Below are 20662 nucleotides of genomic sequence, written 5' to 3'. Positions count from 1 at the left end.
ATATTTTTTCAGGTTCAATATACCTGAAAAATATGAGGGTTGTTTGTTTTTTTGCATACTCCTCACCCACTTACTTCATTACCTCCCTTCTTTGACCATGTGCCATCCTCCTAGCTTTAAAAGACCCACCATCAGGCTCTTTGGAAAGGGCTCGTATCAAACAGAGAAAGAAACACAGCAGAGACGCCAAGGTTGCATTACCTAAAATATATTCTTAATATCATATAGAATTTCTGAGGGGTTTTCCAAGGAAAGGAAATGAAGGATGGGGACAGAGTGACTTACTATGCAAGAAATATCATTTTCCCCAAAGGCTAAGCAAGCACAGCAAATGAGAAAGAGCTGAGAGTATAGTAGTGGGACGTGTGAGTCCGTTTCTCCTACATCATTTAGTGCATTGATATCTGAGATCGGTTTTGGGCCTCTTTCTTCTTCACTTCTGCCCAGATGTCTGACAGATCTTGGATGAACTGCTGGATCTATGAGCAAAGGACAGTAGAGATGACCACCAGATTGGTACAAATTTAAATTGAGGGTCCTGTCTCACTTTAGGATTTAATCAGGGTGGCTGTGCTAGAGTCACCCCCACACGTTCCATATCACTGCATGTTCATTTCCAGGGATAGTCAATCTAGTGTCATAGTTAAAATCTCAGCCTAGGACTGGGAAGATCTGGGTTCAAATCCCCACTTGGCTGTGAAGCTCACTGGGCCTTGAGCCAGTCTCATTCACTCTCTCTCAGCCTAACAGACTTGCAATCGATTTAGCTAAGAATATCAGGGAAACAATGCTAGCCATGGATGATGACCTCATTGAGGGTGCATCTGTAGGCTGCAACCAAGGAATGGCTTGCTCAAATAAGTGTCTAGAGATGCTTTCCAGAGCATAAAAATGGCCTCAGTTTAGTATATCCTTGAGGTTGGGTCGGGGACAAGTCTTACTGATATTGATTTGTTAACTGGAGACTAAATCCGGATAGCAGAAAAATAATGAGCATGATAGGTAGTCAAGGATGGGATGAAAACATAACTGAAAGATACAATGTATTTGTTTATGGCTAATAATTATATACCTGTGGAAAGTGCTTATTAAAACTGATTTATCCCTGTCATGATTTAAAGATAGCAAAGAGGTGTTGACAAGGTATACACATAACTGTATTGCACAGTGAAAGCCAGTTGTGGGGTCCGGGGGCCCCTGCTGGATATTATCAATTTGTCCTTAAGTTCAGAGGCCTTCCCAGGCACATTAAAGGAGGCAGTGGTAAGACCGCTCTTGAAGAAACCATCTCTGGACCTCACTGAGCCAGCCAACTACCGCCCAGTTTCAAATCTTCGGTTTCTGGGTAAGGTAGTTGAGAGAGTGGTTGCCGAGTAGCTCCAGGATTTCCTGAATGATTCCTCCATCCTAGACCCATTCCAGTCTGGCTTCTGCCCTGGCCATGGGACCAAGACACCATTAGTCACCCTCACAGATGACCTCTGGAGACATCTGGATTGAGGTGGATCGGGGCTGCTGTTATTGCTTGATCTGACAGCAGTGTTCGATATGGTCAACTACGACCTTCTGACCCACCACCTTGCTGATGTGGGGATACGTGGGAGAGCCTTGCAGTGGTTCATCTCATTTCTCCATAGTTGGGGACAGAGGGTGGTGCTTGGGGAGAGAGTTTCACTGTGCTACTCCCTGGTATGCGGCATCCCACAAGGAGCGATTCTCCCCCTATGCTATTTAACATCTATATGCACCCCCTTGCCCAGCTGGTCTGGCGTTTTGGATTAGGAGGATGCCATCAGTATGCTGATGACACCCAGCTATATTTGTTGATGGATGAATGGACAGACTCTGCCCCAGATATTTTGGCAAAGAGTTAGGAGGCTGTGGCTGGATGGTTAAAACAGAGATGGCTGAAGTTAAATCCAGTGAAGATGGAGGTCTTGTATCTAGGCTGAGGGGGGCTGGGGATGAGGATCCAACTCCCAGCTCTTGACAGGACACTGTTAACACCAGTGCCAACTGTGAAGAGCTTGGGCATGATTCTGGATGCCTTGTTATCAATGGAGACCCAAGTTGCGAATATTGCCAGATTGGCATTTCACCATTTTTGCCAGGTCAGGCAACTGGCTCCCTATCTCTCCCCCTGTGACCTAGCCACAGTGATTCATGTAATGGTCAGTTCCAGGCTGGATTACTGTAACTTGCTTTAAGCTGGGCTTCCCTTGAGACTGATCCAGAAGCTACAGCTGGTCCAGAATGCTGTGGTGTGTGTTCTCACAGGGACACCACAGAGAACACACATACAACCAGTGCTCCACCAGCTGCACTGGCTTTCAGTAGAATACCAGGTCTGGTTCAAGTTGCTGGCTTTAACTTTTAAAGCACTCCGCGGTCTGGGACCAACAAACCTTCAGGACCATCTCTCCCAATTCGTCCCCCCAAAGGGCATTACACTCTATAGACCAACACCTACTGGTGATCCCTGGTCTGAAGGAAGTCTGCCTAGTCTTGACCGGGGCCTGAGCTTTTTCAGCTCTGCCCCCCACTTGGTGGAATAGTCTCTCGAGTGAGATCCGGGCCCTGGGGGACCTAATGCAGTTCTGCAGGCTCTGTAAAATGGAGCTGTTCCACCAGGCCTATGGTTGAGGTGGCAGGCATCTAGATTGTATTGGCCTCCTCTGCTCTGGTTTGCTTTTGCTTGCATCATTCCATCTGCACTGTTCCATGTGGCCCGCCCCTGCATCTCATCTGCCGACCCCCTCTCAGATTAGTTACATCTACCTGTGCACACACAGTGGAGCCCTAGAGTAGATGTATAAGAGGCACCATCAATAGTGGATTACCAGTTGTGTAAATTGTGATATTGATTGTAAATTGTATTATGCTTATGTTGTGACCATGCTGTTGTAACTCAACCTCAGCCTGCTTGCGGGGGGTGGGGGGGCTAAATTTTGAAGGTGTTTTTTTTGTCTAGATGATCTTCACAAAGGGCTATTAGCAACATCAGGGTTAATTGTGTGTGTGTGGGGGGGAACAGAAGAGAAGAGAATACTTATTTATTAATTATACTTATACCCTGCCTTTCCTCTCAGCTTGAGGCAGCTTGAGAACCATGTAAACTGCCCTGAGCTCCTTTGAGGAAGGGCAGGATAAAAATGTAATAGGGAGTTAACCCTCCCAAACTTATCTCTTGGGTGCTTCCCCTGATGGGGCTGCATAGACCTCTGGACAGCAGATGTTGAGAACAAATGCTAAGAGAGAAAGGTTGTATTCAGTCCCTGCTTGGGAATTTCCCAGAGACATCTGGCTGGCCACTGTTAGCTACAGACGTTTTGGTCTGATCCATTAGGGTTCTTATATCTTTCATTTTGGATCTCATATTCACTCATATTTTTATGCTCCACCACACTGTATAATATCCCTTCTCACCCTGTCCTGATATGAATTCCATCCACCAAGAGTGAGGTGCCTAACGAAATTATTCATTTTCCATTGTCAGGAGGCTAGGAGTACCATCAGCCCTTCATCTGGATAGTTAAGGGTGGGAGTTATTCATGACATACCATATCAAGCTGCTTGTGGGTGTCCTCTATGGGTACCAGTAAAGCCTCCTTCATCTGCTTGTTTACACTCTGGAAAAGGTTCAGTGTAGCCATCTTAATGGTGCCAAGCATTAGGGTTTTCTTGGCAGCAGTATTTTGGATATGGGCCCAGCGTGATTCCTGAGAAGAAGGTAAAGGCAATTGTGATAGTGTAGGAAGAACTGGGATGAAATTGATTTTGGCCGTCTTGTACCATAGTAAGTTCTCTCTAAGAAGTATCCTAAACTGTAGTTTAGGGAATCATCATTGCTTGCAAAGTAGCCAGTTTAACTGATCTCTCTGTGCTGCATTTTCTTTACACAACTCACACACCAGCAAGGGTCATATTATAAGGATGTGCAGTGTTTTTGAAATTTCTGGTTTTTAATATTTCTGTTAGTTTCATTTTGTTTCTGTATGTTAATAATTTCCCATGGTTTCAATGAGAAATATTCTTCTGGCTATAACTGCAAAACCTTAGAAGTTTCAATCATACTTCTGGTTCCCATATTAATGATCTCTAACCCATATCATACAGTTCTTTATGGAACTTAAGTTTTTGGAAGAGGTAGTGATGAGCTCCACCAATTCCACCCCCCCTCCAGCTGACTGAGTCAGCTGAATGTTTGTTCAGGAGGTCACGGGTCAATGGACCCCCAAAAACATAAAAGAGGGCAAAGAGTTAAGTACCCTTAAGACCTCACAATGTGTGAGTAGATACAGGCCAATATGTTCAACAAAAAACATTATTTCTCCTTGTGATGGAGAAAAACCACCCCATCTCTTACCCAGACGATGACTTCACTGCGAGCATGGTCAAAACGCATCTGTAGGCGGGCTAGCTCATTGTTGTGTTGCAAGACCTCATCGTCTTTCTCCTCTTTGTAACGGGAGAGACGGACCTTGGCTTGCTCTATCATCTCCAGCCCTTCCTGCGCTGACTGCACGAGGTCTCGGTGCATCCCGACCAGTGTCTTGTAGCGGCCAATGACCTCCCGGATCTCTTCAAACTGCAAGGGATGTCTTGCATTACTGTTCTGCACATGAGGGCCGGAAGCGGGGCAGCCGGAAGCAGGGGGCGGGGCTTTGTCATGTGCTCTGCCCCCCGCACCTCACCCAGGGTAATGGCGATCCCCCGCGATTCACCCCAAATCGACCTCTGGTTTCATTTTGTTGCTGTATATTAATAATTTCCCGTGGTTTCAATGAGAAATACTCTTCTGGCTATAACTGCAAAACCTTAGAAGTTTCAATCACACTTCTGGTTCCCACATTAATGATCTCTAACCCATATCACACAGTTCTTTATGGCACTTAAGTTTTGGAAGAGGTAGTGATGAGCTCCACCAATTCCACCCCCCCTCCAGCTGACTGAGTCAGCTGAATGTTTGTTCAGGAGGTCACGGGTCAATGGACCCCCAAAAACATAAAAGAGGGCAAAGAGTTAAGTACCCTTAAGACCTCACAATGTGTGAGTAGATACAGGCCAATATGTTCAACAAAAAACATTATTTCTCCTTGTGATGGAGAAAAACCACCCCATCTCTTACCCAGACGATGACTTCACTGCGAGCATGGTCAAAACGCATCTGTAGGCGGGCTAGCTCATTGTTGTGTTGCAAGACCTCATCGTCTTTCTCCTCTTTGTAACGGGAGAGGCGGACCTTGGCTTGCTCTATCATCTCCAGCCCTTCCTGCGCTGACTGCACGAGGTCTCGGTGCATCCCGACCAGTGTCTTGTAGCGGCCAATGACCTCCCGGATCTCTTCAAACTGCAAGGGATGTCTTGCATTACTGTTCTGCACTCCAAGAGACTGGTTTTTACTTATTTGATAGCCCAGTACAAATCACAACACCACAGGCATCTTTAGAGCCACTAACAGTACCTTGGACTCGACACAAAGACACTGCTTGGCAATAGACACTGCATGAAATGCCAGCAACCCGGGGGGGGGGGTTAGAATGGGAGGCTAAAGAAGCCCTGGAAAAAACCACATACCTATCATTGATGGAGACACAAAGAGCCAGCTGGAAAGAAAAGAGTAATCAATGTGCTCCTCCTTTCAAGCCACATTGCACCTACATCAACAAAAGGCAAAGCTGGCTATTACTCTGACCTTGCTCCTCCTTGCCGCTACACCAGGTGAACTTGGGTGCCACTGCACCATAGCTCTTCCTGGCTGGCTGCACATCAACAGCAGCTGCTCTGAGCCCAGAATACCATAGGGCAAAGCCTGGCACTGCCATGGTCCTCCTGGCTGGCCATACCACTGGGCAGAGGGTTGCTAAAGCCAAGTGGCCCACCAGTATTTTCCCCAGTAGCCTGAATGGCCAATCTGACCCTGAAGCATGGCTTGGGAAAGCTGCACACAGAGATATAAAACTGGTTGTCACTCTCTTATTATCATATAAGATGCATTTGCCCTCAGCAGTACTGCACAGTCTGGATCTACAACCTGCATGCTTGAACTCAACAAAGAGTGGGAAAAGTCATCAAGATGCACATTCTCCAGCACTGCTTCATGAAACCACACGGACACGACTTCCGGTTGATGGCGGCGCGCTAGCAGACCTACCTCCTGGACCTCCCGGGGGTAAGGCTGCGCTCTGGCCGGGGAGGGGGTGCGCAGGTTCGTTACCCCCCCAGGGACCCGGGGAAGGGTCCCTGGCCAGGGAATGTTTAAGAGGCAGCCTCTTCAAGGGCGGAATGCCCGAGAATCGAGGTGCTTCTTCGTTCCGGTGGTTCCTCGAGCTGTGAGACCGAACGGGACCAGTGACGCTGACCGGGGCAAGCATAGGAGATCCAGCAATTAAAATGAAGCTGTTAGCGGGGTCGGAAGACCAACAATGAATGTGAGTCAACTTTAAGGCGATTTAAAGACTAAAAGACAGCTCCCTACCCTATTGCACCGAATGGGGAAAAGACGAGCGGGGGGAGGGACGCCTCCCACGTGAACAAACTTTTTAAGCGAGGGGGGGGAGCAGAAGAAAACGCGGAGAAAATTGCCTAGAGACACTTACCCAAGTGAGTTTAAGTGCTCAAGCACATATTCAGAGACTTTTGAAAGTTGGAAAAAGTAAATAAATGACAAAGATGGCGGGGAAGAAGGACAAAGAAAGACTTTAGAAAGCAAAAGGGCTGGAAAGCCCTAAACCGGAAGTTACCAGTGAGACGGCGAAGGCTGTAGCGGAATACATGTGTCCTCTGCTGGAACAGCTGAATAACTTCAAGGAACAGATGTCAAAAGTAACACAAAGCATAACTGCAACACAAGCCCAGCTTGGCGATATGATACAAATCATGAAGCAGGATGCTGAGAAGATAAAGGAAGTGGCTGTAACTACACAAAAAGTAGAGAAGAATGTAGGAGGGCAGTGCTGACTGCGTGGCAAACCCGCACGAGGGCACTGGTCTCCTGGCTGTTCTCCTGGAAAAATTGGGAACCTAGTTAATTGCACAAGGCAGATGGAATGTAGGAGCAATGTTTGTTTGCTTTTGTGAGGCAGGCCCGAAAGTGTTAACGTTATTCCTGCATGGAGGACACATCTGCTCATGTGCTGAATTCATCATGTGAAGCTACCTTGGCAAAAAGGGATTTTCACATTAAAACAATAAAAAAGGGATGACATGTAGGATCACAGTCAGTGTGACCTTGGCAGATAACAGAGAGCTTACACACACACACACACACACACACACACACACACATTCCTTAAGGATGCTAGAATGCTTGAAACTTTCCTCTACGCAGATAGATGGAGGAAGAGAGGAGGGGGGGAGGAAATGGGGGAAAACGGAGCTTATAAATAAACGCTGGGAAGCCGAGAGGTTTCAGACAGTTCCTGCAAGCTTGTATCCTGTCGTCTTTGCTTCGCCTGCACCCCCACACCCCAAGGAGCAGCACCACAGAAGAAGGTACAAAAGCTTGAAGAGAAGACAACTTCTTTGGAAGATCAAATGCTACAAGTACAAATGGAAAAGGCCAATATGGTTCTTCGCTTCCAGGGCATGTCAGAAAAACCGGGTGAGAATCTTAAAGAAGTTATGAGTGAATTGCTAGCCCCAGTGACAGAAATGAAACCAGAACTGTTGTTAAACGAAATGGATGTGGTCTATAGATCATATTCAGGATATATAAAAAAGAACAATCTGCCTGGGGAAATAGTCGTAAGATTCTTGAAGAGGCATGTGAGGGATGCAATCCTGAAAGTGGTTTCTGGAGCTCCCCTGAAAGTAGGAGAAAGTGCTATCAGAACGCTGAAGGATATTCCATTTGAAGTGAGACAACAGAGAAAGAAGTACAAAGAGTTGGTGCTTTTTCTTCAGACAAATTCAATTGGATATAAATGGTTGTTTCCAGAAGGAGTCACTTTCAAGATCAAAGACAAAAAAGAAAAGATTGACTCTGTTACAAAAGCCAAAGAATTTCTAAAGGTTCAGCTGGGAAGATCAGAGGACGAGCAAAAAGAAGAGGACAGCAAGTCTAGTGGCGAGCTGGACTCTGGTTCTTCCGGAGAGGACTCTCTGGCTGAAAAGGGGGCAGCTGCCCCAAAAAGTCCTTACAAGCTACGAAAAAGACGGGGAAAAGAGAAGTAGAGGCTGAAGGACTCTGACTTGTGCCTTGGAAAATGATGAAAAGAGATGATTTGGGGGGTATTGTCTTTAGACAGTGAAGGTGTAAGAGTATTGAAAAAGTATTGTTAATGATTGACTCAGTTTGTTCAATGTGTAAACGAAGGGAAGTTTTATTGTAACTAAGCCAAGGAAGATCTCCTCTCTTGGGTTTTTAGGTAGTTGTGGGTATCTTTTCTTTATCCTGTATATGTAGTCCCCCTCCCTATTTTTTCTGTGATAGTTTTTTGTAGTTTGTAAAAATAATAAAAAATCCCCTTCGGGGGCTTAAAAAAGAAAAAAGAAACCACATGGACACCTGAACAGTAATTGTTTCAGTTCTGCAGTATAGAACCCATGGTTTGGATAGGTATCACTGCAAAAATATTAATCCGCAAATGTGTTGGTTCCAGAGTCAGATACAACCATGGCAAAGTCCCTGCTTTATCTACTTTGGTGGTTTAGTGAGCAAAGATCAAACTAAAAAGTGAAAAGTTGCTGTTTGGAGAGACCCTGAGACTTTGTCTCCTTTCCCAGCAGTCTCTCCTCTATACGTACTTCTGAGATCTCGACAACCTTCTCTAGGTACTTGTTGAAGATGGAGTACTGCTGTAGCTTGTTGTAGAGCTGCTGATGTTGCTGTTTCAGAGCAGCCATCTCTAGCTTGGCCTTGGCCAGCTCCTTCACTCGTTGCTTCTTCAGTTCCCTCTCCTTGTTGGCTTTCTTCAGAGCTCTGATCCGCTTCTGATCATTCTCCTAATGTTGAACCCCCAAACAGCACATAATTTTGAAGAAGAAAAAATCAAGACAATAGGTTACTGTTAGCAGGTGGTGAAGTAGGATCTATTGGCCCCTCATTCTGAATATATGGGGGTAGTTATGACAGAAAGCTTCTTTTGCATGTGTGTTAAATATCTGAATGTAAATTAATTAGCAGCTACATTTCACTTAGTAGCTAGTAATGTTGACTCTGTGGCTCTGTTGTGTCTACTAGTTTATTTATTGTGTTTTACTAAACAGAATCTGCTTCATCATGAACCCAGCCTTGTGTGTGAGTCTTACTGAGTTACACTGTCATCACATGAGATTTGAAACATGAATAACATTGTGCATTTTGCATCTCACCTGAACTCACCTTCAAAACTGCATGTGGGGGGCTTCAGCTTTCCTTCTTTTCCAACCTGTGCAGCTTTTGACAACAAAAAGTTGGTGGTGGGGGATGGGCTGTTTGTCCCACTGCTGGTGGCAGCAAGACCTTTCATCACTGACTGTCCAGTGCCCCGGGCTTTGGTCTTTGACTGGACGTTCAGGCCTTGGCCTGGAGTATATTAGGATACTAGCCTGATACCCGTGCTTCGCTACGGTATTTAACTTCCATAAATCCAGTTATAATACTGATGATGTAAAGTTTGAAATGTAACATTTGTTGTAGGAATTCTAATGGAGAAGATTGTAGTGTAAAAAATGAAGTGAGACATACGTACTTTTTCCTCCTCTGGCATCAGGGAGGCTGGGCCAGCTGCAGGGCTGAGGCAATCTTGCTGAGCAAACCTCCCTGGTGGCTGTAAGCATCCCACCTCCTCTCCTATACCTGACAGCTGCCTGTCCAGTGTAGGAGGGGGAGGGGGGAGGAGTATTAGAAGACACTGTGGAGGCAGGGCTGGCAAGATCAGTAAGGTATCACAGCTGGGGCAGGCTCCCTTGTAGCTTTAAGCACCCTGCAACTGCTGCTGCACCTGACAGACAACTGCCTGTCAGGTGTAGGAGGGGGGAGCATGCTTGAAGCCATAGGGAGGCTGGGCCAGCAGCTTTGCTTCACCTCACAGGCAGTTGGCCATTCCTGATTTCCTCAACTGTCATTAGCTCTCTGTAGTCCCCTGTGGCTGTTGTTTTTATCTCAGAACACTGAGCTCTGCAGCTGACAAATCAGAGAGTGGAGGGTGCAAGGAGGCAGCAGCCTGGCAGCTGCATAGGAATCAGTGGGGGGAGCACATTTTACCCCTTTTGACCCGAATTTCTAAAAATCCCTTCTTAGTGAGCATTTACGTCATGGTAGGAGCGCTCTCCTCGAATTTAGTGTCTCTAGGTCCAGCGGTTTGGCCTGAGCGTTGATTTTACAGTGAGGAAACTGCTCACTGAGCTTCTGGCACAGATGTCAGTGGCATGGCTGGCCAAAAATTACAGCCATTTCTCAACCTCCCAGACTGCCACTGGTAATGTAGTAAAAGGATCATTAGTAGGGTTGCTACCTCTGGATTGGGAAATACCTGGAGATTTTGGGGGTGGAGCCTCAGGAGGGTAAGGTTTGGGAGGAGAGGGTTTTCAGTGGGATATAATGCCATAGAGTCCACCTTCCAAGGGGACATTTTCTCCAGGTCATCTGGTCTCTGTCACTTGGAGATCAGTTGTAATAGCAGGAGATCTCCAGCCACCACCTGGAGGTTGGCAATCCTAGTAATTAGAAACAGGACTGAGTAAAGGGGGGAAAGTCTGACTCAACTATTACCTTCTTCAGAGCTAGAGGTAGTGTCCTAACCAATCCTTTTGAGCCTGACCTAGCACCAGAGTGAGTTAAGAACTGCTGTAGATCTTTAAAGATACTGCCACGGGCCCTGACCTGGAAATCCCAGGCAAGCCCAATCTTGTCAGATCTCAGAAGCAAAGTAGGGCCAACCCTGGCTAGTATTTGCATGGGAGAGCTCCAAAGAATACCAGGGTCCAGAGGCAGACGTCCTCCATGACCCAGTAGGAGTCGCACACACAAAATGCAGAGAGAAAGAGAGAGTGCCAAGGAAATTCAAGGTTCTTAGTGCTCGGACTGCTCCTGCTCAGAATCTGTTGTGCAAATCCTGCTGACTACAGCTGTTCCGTATTGCATGACTCTAAGTTCCTCCACTGTTAACAGTATGCACCGCTAGAATCAGCTTTATTGTGTTAGGCTGCACACACAAGACCAATCAGAGTTTCCTACAGTACCACTCTGCTGCGCCTACTGCCCTCACTAAGCCTCTGAGCAAATTAATATCTCACTTTACACCTACGACCATCAAAACATGCATAATTGCCTAACATGCATAATTACTTAACATTGAAAATTTAAAAAATGTATAGTTTAGTGTTATTTTAGTAACTGTTTATATTACAGAACGTGTGCCCTAGTTGCACTCCAGGACAGTTACCCCTCGCCACACTTACAGATGGCCAGATGCCTTCTACTGAAGCAGACTTCAAGGCCCGTATTGTCTCCTCAGACTGGCAGTGGCTCCCCAGGGTCTCAGGCTGAGGTCTTTCACATCACCTGTTACTTGGTCCTTTTGACTGGAGATGCCAGAGACTGACCTTGAGGCCTTCTGCATGCAAAGCAGAGGCTCTTGTACTGAGTCACACCCTCTTCTCACTCTAATTAACTCGGGGCAGAGCACCTAACCTGTGTATGTCAGTGTCTTAAGTGAAACTTGTTGGATGAGAAAAAGACAAGGTAGCAGGCATTATTCTGGCTTTGGAACAGGAATCAAGGATCTGAAAGGAACCAATACCTGTATGAATTGCTCAAATTTCCTAATGTATGCTTTCAACTGGACTTCTTTTGCACCAAGTTCCTCCCACCGGTTGTTCAGGGCTTCCATTCTTGTTTTGAATGCCTGGAATATCAAAAAAGGGAAGACACAGGCCACATGTCTGATTCCAATGGACTTTGAAGATTCTGTATTCACTACTGTACAGGCACAGGTAGGACAAAGATTCTGGTCCCTGTAAGATGCCACAGTCACTCAGGAATATGCTGAGTGAGTTTTCAGTTAAACAGACTATTCAGAACAGACACTATGGGACAAATAAAAGAGAAAGAATCTCCATAGCAGCTATCCTAGTTCCAGCCTAGAGAAAGAGCCACAAGTAAAACCTGACTTGGAATGACTCGAAATTCTGATCCCCTGGAACTATAATAAAACATGGAGTGGACTTCTGTGTATTACAGTCCTGATGGCCCAGAAAACTGTTCTGCTACAGTAGCTATGGATGGAATACTATAATGTGTGATTACCTGGCAATTAAACATTGACCATGTGGTCTGTGGCTGATAATTGGCTGGCAATGATGTAAGATAGATATGGTGGAACAGTAAAACAAGGAATCCCCCTTTGGTTTGAGAATCTTACCTCCTTTTGAGCCTCCATTGCCTGGTGCACCAATTTTGCTTCTTTTTTCTTCTCCAGGAGTCGAATGGAAGGAGATGGGGACTGCTCTTCTGATACTGGGAATTTCCTAAACACAGAGGACTATTATTTTCCCATGAAGAATGCAGAGAACCTGTCAAGTCAAAGGACCTTGCAGGATGACTAAGTCTTGTATTGACCATCTAGCTTCAGATAGACAGAGGGTGGGAAAGGAGACCATGACTCCTATTTGATAATGGTGCTCAGAGCAGGGGCAAACCTAGAGATGACCTTCCCATTCTCTCACCCAGAAAACAGGGCTGAGTCCCGGTATAGTGGAAGAAGAAGTTCTGAGAATTAACAGAAAAGAATCTGAAAATAAGACAGATTCTGCAAAAGCAGTTGTTGCGCCCTCGGTCTCCCATTTCCCCCAGTTGTACTGCTCAATTTCCCACTATCTGCTGTGCAGCCGCATTTTGACCCGCATCTCCCTGAGATTTCCCCTGTGTCTTCTTGATCCTAAAAAATAAGGATCAAGAAGACGTGGGGGAACTTGGGGGGGAGATGTGGGCCAAAACACGGCTGCGCAGCAAATAGTGGGAAATTGAGCAGTACAACCAGGGGAAATGGGAGACCGAGGGCGCAACAACTGCTTTTGCGGAATCAGTCTAAGACGACCAGCATCTTAATGCCTTCATATAAATATCATCTATGGTGTTGCTGTGTTTGGAGTACTTTATATAGTTCTGGTCATCCCATCTCAAAAAGAATATCATAGCCCTGAAAAGGGTTCAGAAATTGTTTTTATCTTATGGCTAGAGCACCTTATTATGAGGGAAGGCCAAAGGATCCGGAAGGGAATTGGTTTTTCTTCTTCGAAACATTGTTATGTGGCCTTTCCACCCAATCAGTGTCCCCAAAGTGGCAAACATAAAAACAGCATTTAACATTATAAAACAATGTAATAAAAATACATAACTATCAGGTTTGCCAATCAAACACTCAACAACGTTCCTAGACAATGTCCAGTTTATTGAGGTTAGTACTGGTGGTACCATGAATTCTTGAGTCAGGAATAACGAGAAGCAAAATGGTGGTTACAGATATACCCCCTTCAAACCAGACCCCCTGATATCACAAACCCAATAAGCAAGCACCTACAAGCATGGGCAAAAAGCAGCAGTTAGATTCCCAGAGGGAAAAGCGGATGAGGGAGAGCCAAGCCTTCAAGACCACTAGTCAGATAGTGCAGGCAGAGGAGATGTGGGGGTGGAGGAGGATGCCAGAGGAGATGGAGGAGCACAGAGGCCAGGCACCCCCTCCCACAGTCCAAGGCATGGCAGCTTCAGCTGACAATAACAAACAACACTAGAATCAGGGAGAAGGGGCAATAACTGTTACTGCTGGTATTCCAAATGAAGCAAAAAAGTCTTCACTGGCTGGTGGAAGGCACTGATAGAGGGAAACAGACTAATCTCCCTGGTAAAGGAGTTCCATGGTTTTGGTGCCATAACTGAGAAACCCCTTTCTTGGGTTGCCACCGATCTAAGCCTCAGATGGCCAGGGCAACTGAAGTAAGATGACTAGGATCTGAAGGTCCCTACTGGCAACCAGCAGGGGATAGGGGGGAGACTTAACAGGAGAAAGAGGAAGACCCAGGCAACATCACACAGGAAAGGACATCATCATGCTGGCAATATTGCAGGAGTGTTCTGGTATTTGGGCAAAACCTCTGGTAAAAATGGTTTCTACCACAGAGTTGTTGCCCAAATACCTGAGCATCACCTGGAAGTTACTGACAGGGTTGCCAGATCCTACCTGGCTTCTGGCAGGGGGAATCCAGCCTCTTCTCTGGGATCTTCTAGCATGTGCACAAAGCGTGCCTGCTGAAATGACATCAACCAGAAGTGATGCTCTAGTTTCGGGCAAAACTATGTTTTTTTGCCTTCAAAACCATATGGTTTGCCCAAAAACTAGAGTGTCACCCCCTGACATTCCCAATGCAATGATGTCACTTCAAGCAACCTCTTGTTTGGAGGTGGGGCTTCCCCTACTGGCCAGCTGGCCAATGGTGGATCACAGCCCCCCAAAGTGGGAGAACACCTGCTGGGAACTGGGGTATGGCAACCCTATGCTGGCATGATAATTTCACTTCCTGTGCGACTTCACCTGGCCCTTCCTCTTTCTCCTGGTAAGTCCACCACCCAGCCAGCTGATTGGTGGGGGGTGTGTGGAACCAGGTGGCAGAGGACCCCCACCTCCCCCAGGTTTGCTGACAACCGTAAAGATGACTAGAGCGAATTAGTATTTGAGGCAGTTTAGAGAAAACATTATAAAGATGGCATGATTTACTATGCTAGAACTCAGGGTTCCCCTCTGAAATTGACTGACAGTTGATTTAGAAGGGATGAAAATAATACCAAGTTTCCTTATGCAATTCAGTGACACAATGTTGTGATAGGGTTGCCAGCCTCCAGGTGGCTCCTGGAGACCTCCCACAATTACAATCGATCTCCAGACAACCAACCAGCTCCCCCGGAGAAAATGGCTGCTTTGGAGGATGGAGTCTATAGCATTATATCCCGCTGAGGTCCCCGCGAATCCCACCTTCCCCAGGCTCCACCCTCCTCCCAAATCTCCAGGTATTTCCCGGCCCTGAGCTGTCAAATGTACGTGGTGATGGCCACTAACCTGAATTGCACACATCTATCAATGGCTGTTAGCCATGATAGCTAAATAGAACAACCATGTTCGGTGGCAGTTGACGTGAACAACATATGCAGTGGGGATATGAAATGGGGGTGTATGTTTCCTTTATGCCCTGATGGTGGGCTTCTCAGAGGTACTGTAGGAAAGAGGACAGCAGCTGTACCCTTGGCCTGAACCAGCAGGGCTCTTCTTGTAGTAAAAGTGGATCTGGAAACTAATGAAGGAAGAAGAGGAAGATACTTAAAATGGGGAAGAAGGAACAGAGGCAAGGAAATGACAAAAGATAGAGATCTGTGCTAGGTAGAGAAGGCATGTGAAGGATCATATGGCACAAGAGTCAAGGGTAAGACAAGAGAGAAAGACTTGTACAGGAGGGGATGGTTTAACTCACATCAGCAGTTTCAGCAACTTCTGCCCATATTGTATGCAGAAATACTCGCGGAGATCCTCTTCTTCCATGGTGCCCATGATGCCAGCTCACCTACTAGACACCCCTTGCCCTTTTAACCCTAACACTCTGGGCAGCTAAATACACCTCTTTCACTTCTGCCAGTGCCTTATCTACGTGCAGCAAGGAAGGAAGCTGACAGATGTGACCTATCAGAGCCTGCTACAGTTGGGACCAGAGAATCTTGAGTTGGAGATGTGGAAGATGCAAAAGGGTTGCTTAGCAACCCAAGAGCTAGGCTGCGCTGAGAATGAAGGATCTATATTGCCCTTTGTGTGCTAGGTATCAGCGAACTAACCTGCATCTCTGCCATTTCTCCTTTGAGAAGGTCTGAATACATCAAACCTTCTATAAAATTATTTAGACATCTCAAAATGATAGGAAGCAACTGTCGTTTGAGAAGCATGTCAAATTAATCTCTTCCTTTGACTGCGATCAAAACATAGACTGTTGAATTTGAGACAATATTGCAAGATAGCATGAGTCCAGACCCTGAACTGACTCCCCTGAGAGTGATGTTTGAGATTCTTTGAGGCATGCCATCTACTGATTTAGAGGGGAAGGAGAAGGCTGAGACTGCCCTGAGTCACTCTAAATGACTTCCATAGCTCTGGAATGAAAGTTATAGCCAGTGAAGGCTTTCGGGTTGTTGTTTTCTCCTCCCTGTTACATGGATTATTTTTTCATGTGTTTGAACTTAAGCATTATTCAAGCAGGCTTGGGTTTTGAAAATATGAAACCTGTAAACAGCATCCAGCAGTTGTCAGAACAGATGGGGATGCAGACCAAGATGGCTGCTCAGAAGTCAGACTGCTTCCCAGTTTCCTTGGCTGGCACTAGTCCAACTAATGTGGAGAAAGGTTATGTATGGGTGTGCTAGGGAGAAGCAGACTGTCTGTTTTTAGTATGCGTTGAGTTATTAACTCTGGGTTTATGTATTAGCTTTTAAAAAAATGGTCTTTATTATTGCTCCTTCATTTTATTTATTTATTTATTTATTTCCATTTATAGCCCAATTTTTCTCACTGGGACCCAAGGCAGGTTGCAAGATGTGATAACATTTGAATCCAACAGCAATGATTCCTAATAAGACAAAACATGCTGTTTTGGCTCGGAGGGAGGGGGGGGGGGGGGACCCAAACAACACATGCAAATGTATCTGTTTAAGGCAACAGGACAATCAGCATAGGAAAGTTTATCCTTAATAAAAGTCACCTCCTGAGCTGAATCATTACACCACAGCTTTGCTCCTTCTACAAGAATGTCCTCCTGAACAATTCTATTTTGCATATTTTGGGAAATGATACAAGTGAGACAGTCTTCCTAATAGCCAAATAGCCTCAGGCAGACTGTTCCACAATGTAAAAGCCACCATAGATAATGCACATGAAGCTATACTCAGATGAGTATAGCTCTCACAGTGGAACATTGCAGGAGATGCAATCCTCCAGGTATGTGGGTCCAATACCTTTAAGTTGTAGGTTCATTGTAGGTGATAGTTAGCACCTTGAATTGAACCCGGTAACTGATCAGTAAGCAATAGAGTATCTGCAGTAAGGGAGTGATATGCAGATTCCTCATGTCACCCGATAATAGCTGGACTGCATTATGTACCAACTGTGGTTTCTGAGTTGACTTTAAGGGCAGACCCATATAGAGTGCATTACAGTAGTCTAGCCTCAAGGTAACCATAATATGGAACAATGTAGCCAGGGCAACAGGGTCAGTGTAGAGAACTGTCTTCTAATTAGAGCTGTAGGAATAATTTTTTTGCAGCTGCATTAACTTCCTTCTTCAGCAGTAAAGCTGGATCAACTATCATCCTTAGGCTGTTAATCAAGTCAGAGAGAATAAGCTGGATTCCATCCAGTGTGGGGAGCACCATGTTCTTCAGAACCTCAACCTTCCCAACCAGCATTCCCTCCGTCTTGTCAGGATTCACTTTCAGCTACAGCTAATTCAGATTGCATACGGTCTATGGGTGCATAACCAGGCCAGGAATGTTGTGGAGCATGCCTTTGGCCGGATCAAGGCACAGTGGCGGTGTCTGCTAAACCAGCTGCTGCTGCAGGAGGAGAACGTCAATTCTGTCATCACTGCCTGCGTCATTCTGCACAATGTGTGTGAGGACTGTGCAGACCTGGTAGAGCTAGAGAACGTGGCAGCCAGGGCCTTCCAGGAGCCCGAGGAGCCTCCACAGGGGCCTGTGGATGGCAGACAGCAAGCAGAGGGTGAGGTGGTTCGGGAAGCTCTCACCACATGGTTGCGTAGACGGGCAAGGATCCAGTAGGGTCAGATGAGGGGGGGGGCAAGGCACTACCACCAGCTCTATGGTGCCCTGGGTCCACCCAGCACCCACATGGCCACCATATGTGGGCCCCACTGTATACAGGTACTAGTAGGTACAATTATACAGAGATGTGTTCATGCAACTGTAATAAAAGTGTTGCCAAATGGAAAACCATCCCCATCTCTCAGTCTACGGAAGGGACAGAACTGCCCCCACAGAATGGGGCAGCCTATAACAGAATCCTTACCTTGATGGAATGACACACATTCAGACTTTTGAAATCTCAGTACCAGCTTGGTCAATTTAATTTTTATGGCTATTAGGCTACTTTAAATATAACAATTGGAACTACTAATATAATAATTTTATTATTTCATTTCATGGTTTTTATTTAGAATAATTGGAATGAGTATGGCCATACCTGTGGCCCATTATTAATACCAGGAACACAATTGCAAACATATCAGGTAATTCTAGTTTGAAAAAATCAATTGTTAAATTAATAAGGATTTGGTATACATTTGTAATAATAATTTGAGTTTCTTTTCCCCTCTTCCCCCCCCTCTATATTTTTATAATTTCAGGATACAACATCTGGTCTTAAAATAAGTATACTAATGAACCTGTATACATTTGTTTGAATGTGTGTCTATAAAATGTTGTATAGTGACCACTGAGGAAGGCCCTTTGAGGCCGAAACGCGTTTGGTCCTTAGTTGGAAAGTGTTGACCCATCATGTGTATTAATATTTTATATGTTTTTATTAGTCTGATACTTGAAGAATTTTTTAACCCAAATATATTTTAATATGTGTACACCCTAATAAATTTTGTATTTTTATAATATATATGGTCAGCTTAACTACATATGGCACCTTAGCTAGAAACAAGAAACAATCTTGGAGGGGATCTCTTTAAAAATTTACCAACAGTTTATAAACTACTACCCTCCCTCTGACCACCTAAATAAAAATTATTAAAACCTTTACTTCTGTTTGAATTGAAGTCCTTTGTGCTCATTGCACTTGGTTACTCATGTATAAAAAAGAAAAAAATTAAACTTGGTATTACCCAAAATTAATTATCATGCTTTAATATTTAAGCACTATAAGGTTGCATTTACCCTTTTGTTAAACTTTACGATTTTAAAACTTCTTAAATAATATGACTTAAACAATGATCATTTTATAACCAAATAGGTATTTTTAACAAGATCTAAATGAATTTTTCACTTTAAGTGTTATGCAGCCTCTTTTCTCATAAAACTCTGCAACAAAATAGATGCACAATCTACACAAACTGTTATTAAGTCCAAGCATTGATTTTGTACTAGTTTAATCTGGAAATAAATTTTTAACTAAGTTTTATAATATAAAATTGCAAAGAATTAGGAACCTATTTCTTAACACTTATATACTCCATATAGTGTTAATTAGTGCAATAAAATTTGGCACTGTAGGCTGTAATCAAAGTCATTTTTCTTATACTCCTAAAATATAACACAATAACTGTATATCTTTTAGTAACTTCATAGGATTTAATCCACAAAAACTTTACATTAACTCTGGTGTCTTCAAGTTGCTAATATATCATCCTCTTCTTGTCTTGTGAGTTTTATCCCCAATGCAATTAAGAGAGCCTTTCCAGTAAGTGGATCTGAAGCGTGGTATTGCAGACCATTTTTATAAACTTGAATATCTGAAGTAGGAGTCCAGCGAAATCTTAACTTGGCTTCATGTAGTTTAAGAGTTATTGGTAGCATTTTTTCCCTTTTTTCTAGAGCTTCTGGAGATAAATCTATAAGTACTATTATTTTTTGTTCTTTAAATAGCAGGGAGCCTCTTAATCTAGCTTCCTTTAGTATTTTGTCCCGGGTTCTCTGGTTAATAAATTGCACAAGGACATCTCTAGGTCTATTACTTCTTACTGTAGCGAGGGAACCCAATCGTTGTGCTCTGGCAATAGCTGGTGCAGTTCCTCCTTCAATTTCTAAAGTTGTTGCCAACCACATTGAAATAAAAACTGCTAAGTCTTTGCCCTCTTCAGCCCCTTCTTCAATCCCACAGAATTTAAGATGTAATTTCTCCATTTATTTTCCAATATAGCTATACGATTTAAAGTAAGTTGTTCGGATGATTGTAATGACCTTACCTCCCCCTGTAGTGAAAGTGTCATCTCGGAAGCTTCTTCCGCCATTTTAGAAGCTTCTTTGACTTCTTTAACTAATTCAGAAAGCGACACTTGCATAGGTTTCAAAATATCAGCAACTAAATTCACCATATCTTTAAGTAGTTCAGTTCTTAGATCCTGAAGATAGTTTTTTGTAATTTGAGTACTTTCTGTATTCGGGGAGGCAGGATTTAAGTTGGGTGTGGATTTATCCGGTGCCATTTTGTCTTCAGTCGTCGGGGCCGAGTCGGGAGTCTTCAAAGGAGTATTAGGCAAAAAAAAAAAATGCCTTCACTGTTTGATTTGCGCTCCGAGTCTTCACTGCTGCTGCTTCTGTATGCCTGCGCAAACCTTTTTTCGGCATCAAGGTTTGTAAAGGTGGTCTCAAGTTGATTTAAGGTGCAAGAGGTCGAGAGCTCTTCTTTCACGCATCCACCATGCGTCTCGTAGCTTCGCCCTCCTCTGGACCTTCTTAAAGATAAAGAATTTGTTTTAAAAACTAATATCGAAATACAAGAGTTCTTCAAAAGAAACATATTAGAAGAAACCTCAATTAATGTTGTATGGGATACATTCAAAGCATTCTTGAGTGTATGGTTCATTAATCAAGATGCTTGGAAAAGGAAACAAAAAGAAAAAAGAAAAACTGGACAAATTGGAAGCCAAAATAAAGCTGGAAGAAGATAAGATGAAAAATATATAA

General features: G+C 44.4%; 1 protein-coding gene across 1 annotated transcript; it reads right to left on the bottom strand.

The window, feature by feature from the left end:
• Positions 1 to 389: 389 nt before the first annotated feature.
• On the bottom strand, positions 390 to 15521 carry CCDC42 (coiled-coil domain containing 42). Its single transcript, XM_015427190.1, has 7 exons — positions 15445 to 15521; positions 12348 to 12453; positions 11727 to 11831; positions 8749 to 8946; positions 5129 to 5350; positions 3561 to 3719; positions 390 to 479 (listed from the first exon to the last, which is right to left on the bottom strand). Exons 1-7 carry the CDS (start codon positions 15519 to 15521, stop codon positions 390 to 392), a joined length of 957 nt encoding a protein of 318 aa, XP_015282676.1.
• Positions 15522 to 20662: the final 5141 nt, after the last annotated feature.

The sequence above is a fragment of the Gekko japonicus genome, unplaced genomic scaffold, assembly GCF_001447785.1.
Source record: "Gekko japonicus isolate JY-2015 unplaced genomic scaffold, Gekko_japonicus_V1.1 scaffold876, whole genome shotgun sequence".
Lineage (NCBI taxonomy): Eukaryota > Metazoa > Chordata > Lepidosauria > Squamata > Gekkonidae > Gekko > Gekko japonicus.
This window is presented reverse-complemented; position numbering and strand designations above follow the sequence as displayed.